General features: G+C 46.4%; 1 protein-coding gene across 1 annotated transcript in view; it reads left to right on the top strand.

The window, feature by feature from the left end:
* LOC102305685 (A disintegrin and metalloproteinase with thrombospondin motifs 2) overlaps positions 1-6,742 on the top strand; it is a gene marked incomplete in the record, with an annotated part of 34,483 nt that overhangs the window by 1,602 nt on the left and 26,139 nt on the right. Inside the window, 2 exon segments of the mRNA XM_042215730.1 lie at positions 1,224-1,672; positions 4,348-4,528. Coding sequence (XP_042071664.1) covers positions 1,224-1,672; positions 4,348-4,528 — 630 coding nt within the window.

Here is a 6,742-nt window from a genome sequence, read left to right as displayed (position 1 = left end):
TACTGCTACATGAGGACCAAGCCTATTACAACATCCACAGCCCAGGGGACACTTCTACCAAAATTGGGAACCTTCACATTGCAGTGAAGGCATCCAAGGAGTGGAAGTAGTGCTTATTGAGCCTCAAATTGGGGACCTTCACATGCAGTGAGGTTCAGGAGTGAAGTGTTATTTGAGTCCTCATGAGGACACTCAGTGTGTGTGTGTGTGTGTGTGTGTGTGTGTGTGTCTTCTTGCCACACATGTGGCATACGTGTGTGTGTGAGACTTCCATGACCTCAGACAGAGCCCACTCATCCTTCCTCTTCATCAGTGTAGGTACAGCTTGTCTTTCTATACGTGTGAGGACCCTCGTCCTGCTCTCTAATCTCCACCAGGACAGAGACGTCCTCACAGAGTTGCTCTCAGAGTAAGACTGTGTCCAGCCTGAGCTGATGTAATCCTGTAGAAACTGTCCTGTGTGGGAGGATCAGAGGTTTTAGTGTTTATTTATTTATTATAACATCTGGATGAAACAGCTGGAGTCATGTTATAAATGTTAGTAATGTCTTTGAAGTAAAACACAGAAACCACAGTCAGCTTTGTACCTGCCCACTGGTTTCATGATCACCATTAAATAATCCTCTGATAACAAAAATTAAAAATATATTTTATTTAAAACGTCTTTGTCTGAGTATGTTAAAGACGTGGCCGTGTAAAAACAAAACACAGCACAGAAGTGTTTCAGGTCATAAACTCATCTACACGCTCTGTGAGAGGCGTCCAGTCAGAGTCCAACCACAGGATGCTCTCAGTCTTTGGCTCCGCCTCCTCATATGCTGTGTTGGTACAGTGACCTAACAGGAGCCATGTTATCGGTCACATGATGTCATGTGAAGGCTCCAACAGCATAAACACGTCTAGAGGCCCAGCTCAGGTGAAGCTAGAAGACCACCTGTCAGAGGCCACGCCCCCAATGATGCAAAAATTAAGCCTTAATCAAATCTAAACAGGTTTGAATTATCACTAGAGACTCTAAACATGTTTATTTTAACATGGGAGTCTATGGGACTGACTCAGTGCTGCTCCTGCTGGACGTCAGAGGAACTGCAGGTGTGAGGTTCAGGTGTTGTCGGTCTGAATGTTCAACAGTAACGTGTTTGTTTAAATAACTGAAGGTTTTATTGTCTTCAGTCCTGAAACAGACGCTGCAGGAGTGACTGACTCTTCTTCTTCTTCTGCAGATTCTCTCCATCAGGTTCTGTCGGAGTTCGCCATCATTCGTCCAATCAGGACAGACTCAGAGGGGCGCTTCCTGTCAGGTTCCATCTCAGCTCGCCAGCTACATCGCAGGAAAAGACACGCCCCCTCATCAGAGGACACACCCACCGACTTTAATGACAGACATATGGACACACCCTTTTCACAACAGGCTCCGCCCAGTCACGGTTGGTGGGGGCAGAGTCACATGACAGAGGAGGTGGAGCTTTTCTATAATGTGACTGCCTTCGGGCAGGAATTGCACCTACACCTGCATCCCAACTCTCGCCTCGTCGCCCCCACCGCCACCATGGAGTGGGAGGAGTCAGGACAGCACCACTCTCAGCCAATAGAAGACACCGGCTGCTTCTACACGGGAACTGTGTCCAACATGGAGGGTACGTCAGTCGCCATCAGCAACTGTGACGGACTGGTATGTATCACATGACCCAATCGTCTTACAGCTGTTTGATCAGAGCAAAGGTTCCCAATCTCCAGGTCGTGGACCAATCCTGGGTCATGTGAACTTAGTCACAGGGTCCCATGTAATCAGTGCCTGAAGAAGAAACTCTAACACGGTTCCTGCACTGTGACTTAAGTGAGCGGTAGTGTCAGAGCTGCGGGAGGGTCCACAGGTCACTGAGCATCCTCAGCTGACCTGCCAACACCATCACCAGGGTGGAGTTAACGGCGTGACCTCCACCCTGACGAGTTCAGAGGAGATGGGACTGTGGACGTCCTCCTCGTGTCTCCGAGGAGCTGAAACAAAGTCAATGATCGGCTCGTTCAGTGATCACATTCACAGATGTTTCTCCTGACACCATCCTTCAGCTCTCTGCCGGTTTGTTGTTTTCGCTAACGTTTAGCTAACGTTTAGCTAATGTTTAGCTAACGTTTAGCTAACGTTTAGCTAATGTTTAGCTAATGTTTAGCTAACGTTTTGCTAACGTTTAGCTATCGCCTGGTCGTTATGCCGTAGAGAATCATCAGCACAGCAGGCTGTAGACATGCAGGTGGTTCTTTCTACAGCTCACTGTAAAGAAACAGATTTATTTAATTATCCCACAGAAACTCACTTCAGCACCAGTAGAAAAGAAATAGAAAAAAATAGAAAAAGTAAATGAGTGAATAGCTTCAGCAGTGTATCAAACAGCTTCTCAGGGGTGTTCTTTCTACAGCTCTTCTGCAGTAAAGGTTTGAACGTGTTTGTGGCGTTCTGTTGTGCGAACAGCGCTCGCCTCACCGTCACCGCTCTCTAAGTCAGACGCTCACGTCCTGTTCATCACGGTCCTCTGATGCTGACGGTGGTGAGCTGAGCGAGGCGTGTCTGCAGTCATGGACTGCTGTTACTCTGTGACTCAGGCTTTCATGAATAAATATCACACGATTGTTAAACAGTGATGAGACTCGTCAGCGTGGCGATGGAGCAGTGCTTCATACACACTAAAGCACACTAAAGCCCGCCCACAGGAACGTCTGCAGGACTTTAATGAGCAAATCAGGCGACCGTCTCAGGTTTCAGTCCAAACATAAACATCTGTCACTAACCTGAGACATCACATGAGCCAAAGCATCAGGCGTTTCCTGGGTGACATCAACCAGTGACTCACCTGAGTCACCTAACAGGCTTCTGTGATCCCACCTGTCAGGTGACTCGAGACATGGACAGGTAAAACACAGACTTTGGTTTCAAAGTGACTGTAAGGAGGAAACACATCAGCCCCAGAGGAATGTGTCCCCGAGTCATGCAGGAGAGTTTTATTTCTTTTGTCCTCTCTGAGACGATTTAAGGATGTAACGACATCATCGTCATCATCGTCGTTGTCCTGAGCGAGGAAGCTGCAGCTGCTGATGGATGCAGATGTTTCCACAGCTGTCGATGTGTGTGGAGCCTCCTGATTTTCCACATATTCCAGCTGAAAGCTTCAGTCTGAGGCAGGAGGAGCGTCTGATCCAAACATCTACAAAAAAGATTTTAAACAATAAAAGTCACGAATGTGGCTCACAAAACTTTCAAAATAAAAGCTTTTAAGTTCAGCAGGGAGTCAGACAGAAACAGAGAGGACGCTGTAAAACGTGGCGTGCTGAGACCTTCGCTTTGTACAGCGTGGGCCGAGCCGCTGAGTGAAGCCAGATGTGGAGGACAGATGTGAGGCGTAGGAGGAGGAATGAGGAAGCTGCAGGGAACAAACTGCAGACTCACCGAGGTGGACACAATAACAGGAACACCTCAGCACTGAAGCTCTGATGGAGTTTACTGCAGGAGCAGTGCATGATGGGAAAAGTCTTACTCAGTTTATGATTTTATATTTCCAGCTCCAGCATGTTTACTGCTTACTCAGAGCACGACTGAGGCTTTAGAGCTGACGCTTCTCACTCAGAGCGACGTCTACAATGAGTCTAGGTTTGTTGTTGAAAAGACATCCACCACGACCACATCTGGACTCTAAATAGGCCGCACACTGAGGTCATAGAGACGACGCTAGACGTCAAAAATAAGACGTCACCTGGCGTTACAAAGACACACCTTCAGTGGACCAAACCTGACGAATAAAAGACGTGACTGTGCAGTGGGACAGACCCACGGAGTCTTTATCTGATGGACACGTTCTTACTTTCACTGATAAACACAGCTGTGAGCTCTGCTCTTCAGTTTTATAATCTGATTCCTCCAGATGTCTGTGAAGGTAGAGGATCATCAGGGGTCCTTTTGTCCCCCTTTGAGGGGGGGGGGACTCCCACAGGGCTTAAATCTGGGACTCTCCACCATTTGACCAAGAAGCTTCTCGGATGAGAGGTGAAACGTCTTCAAGCAACTTAAAGAAGTCCAGACGCTTTTCTTTGCAAGCTCCTTTGAGTCCTCCAGTTGTTCCTTCCTTGTTGGCTCACCTGTTTCATTCCAGGTGTTTAATTGGTTTTACTGGTATCACCTGTTCCTCTTCAGGTGTTTCCTTTGGGCAAGGCAGTAATCTGACCCTCACTGTTCACTGCATCGGTCTCTGGAACAATGATACTGTAAAAATGCTGAAGTATTGCTGACTGATGCTGTAATAATAATCGTTCAGACTGATTAATGCTGGCTCAGATTAACGCTCTTGTGTCTCCCAGGCAGGGATGATCCGCACCGGCGAGGAGGAGTTTTTCATCGAGCCGCTGGATCGATGGAGGCTGGGAGGAGGAGGAGAGGAAGAGGAGGTGGAGGAGGAGGGACGGCGGCACATCATTTATCGCTCCTCGGCCGTGAAGAAGAACTCAGCTGTCAATCACACAGCTGATGACTTCGTCCAAGGTGAGACTCAGACTGAAACGCTGCATTTCAGATTAGCTGACGCTTACAAGCGTTCCTCGCTTCATGCTCGCTCCTCTTCTGTAGAGCGAGCTCGATGCTGACGCACACTGCTGTCGTTCTGTGGCAAAAACAAAACAGATAAAAACAGAGTCCCACAGAGAAGCAGGCAAACACTCAGGTCTGTTTCCATGCCACGCCCCCGTGTGATTAACACACAAACAGCCTGTTATGTGTTTGATGTTTGAAGTGACGTAAACTGAAGTCTGTTAAACCAAAAGTGTCATGATCCTGGGTTTTATAGTCAGTGTTTTCTGTTTGATGTTGTAGTTGTCAGGTTGGATCTTTGTCTGCATATGTTTTGATCTTGTTCGTCTTTCCTGGCCTCTGGTCTCTCCCATGTCTGGTTTCTGTGTTATCTCTTGTGTGTAGTCAGCTTTGTCTCTATTGTTACTTTGGCCTCTCAAGTACATGTGTATCGGTGTGTTTGTCACTTCCTGTTTTATTTTGACAGTCACTTGTCCTGTGTGCATCATGTTCAATTAGATCAGACCTTCCCAAAGTGTGGAGCCCGCCCCCTCGGGGGGGCACAGAGCCATGGCAGGGGGGGGGGGGGGGGGCGGTATGAGAAGGCAAAAAAAGAAAAAGCAAGGCTTGGACACTGCTAGCACGGCGCCTCCACAAACGCAAAGCAGGAGATGAAGCATCGCTGAATATGTTTCCAAACCAACTTCATTCTAAGCCAAAGACTAGAAAATATGGTGAAGCAAATCTTCCCTTTGGCTTCACCTGCACAGGTGCTGAGGTAGGTCTCCCTGCAGGATTGGTTTTCCCTGCGTCGGGAGCAGCGCTGGGCTCTTCAAATCACGGACAAACAGGATCCCACATTCTTGATTTTTAGTTCACAAACACTTGTTGTAATGACTAACTGCTCCTGACATGTTGGAGATGTTTGCTCTTTATACAGTAAAGTTACAGCAGGATACAAATAACATCAGGCTGATCCTGACACGATTTGTTCCCCCGGTTCAAATCACAGACTAACAGGATCCCACAGCTGTTTATGTTTTTAAACCCATTTTGCACAGAAAGGCGTTTTTTGAAAAGTGTATTGATATCAATGTTGAATATTATTACACAGGAAAAAACAACTACACATAAAATAATCACACCGTGATGCCTCTGCCTTTGTAAGTGGAGGGACAGTAACTGCGTGTAAAACCTGCAGATAGACACAAAATAGAAAACAAAATAAGATAGAGACAGAATCTGCAATTCATCTCATGTAAACAATAACGTAACGCACAGCGTGACGTGAAAAAAGGCACATATCTTTTGCGTGACGCAAAAAAGGTAAACATTTTTCTTGTAAAACAAAGGGGGGGCTAGCAAAAAAGTCTGGGAACCACTGAGTTAGATGATGTCGGGCTGTGTTCCCGGGGTTTCCTCTCTGCTCTCTCAGGTTGGGTTTCTTGTGTCTTTCTTGGTTTTTGTAATCAGGAATTCAGTAATGGAGCTTCATTTGAGTTTAGTTTTACCTGAGAGTGAGTGAGACACATGACGCTCCCGAGCTTGTTCTGACAATGTGAGCACGAAGTGGTCAGAAAAACAGCTACTCAAGTAAAGATAGTGGTTGTTGATCAATGGTCGTTGATCAGTGGTCGTTGATCAGTGGTCGTTGATCAGTGGTCGTTGATCAGTGGTTTTTGATCAATGGTTGTTGATCAGTGGTTGTTGATCAATGGTTGTTGATCAGTGGTTGTTGATCAGTGGTCGTTGATCAATGGTTGTTGATCAATGGTTGTTGATCAGTGGTCGTTGATCAGTGGTTGTTGATCAGTGGTCGTTGATCAGTGGTCGTTGATCAGTGGTTTTTGATCAATGGTTGTTGATCAGTGGTTGTTTATCAATGGTTGTTGATCAGTGGTTGTTGATCAGTGGTCGTTGATCAATGGTTGTTGATCAATGGTTGTTGATCAATGGTCGTTGATCAGTGGTTGTTGAACAGTGGTTGTTGATCAATTGTTGTTGATCAGTGGTTGTTGAACAGTGGTTGTTGATCAGTGGTTGTTGATCAGTGGTTGTTGATTGATGGTCGTTGATCAGTGGTCGTTGATCAATTGTTGTTGATCAATGGTCGTTGATCAGTGGTTGTTGATCAATTGTTGTTGATCAATGGTCGTTGATCAGTGGTTGTTGATCAATTGTTGTTGATCA

Source organism: Haplochromis burtoni, unplaced genomic scaffold (assembly GCF_018398535.1).
Source record: "Haplochromis burtoni strain Fernald_Lab_line unplaced genomic scaffold, NCSU_Asbu1 Contig_808, whole genome shotgun sequence".
NCBI classification, from domain to species: Eukaryota; Metazoa; Chordata; class Actinopteri; order Cichliformes; family Cichlidae; genus Haplochromis; species Haplochromis burtoni.
This window is presented reverse-complemented; position numbering and strand designations above follow the sequence as displayed.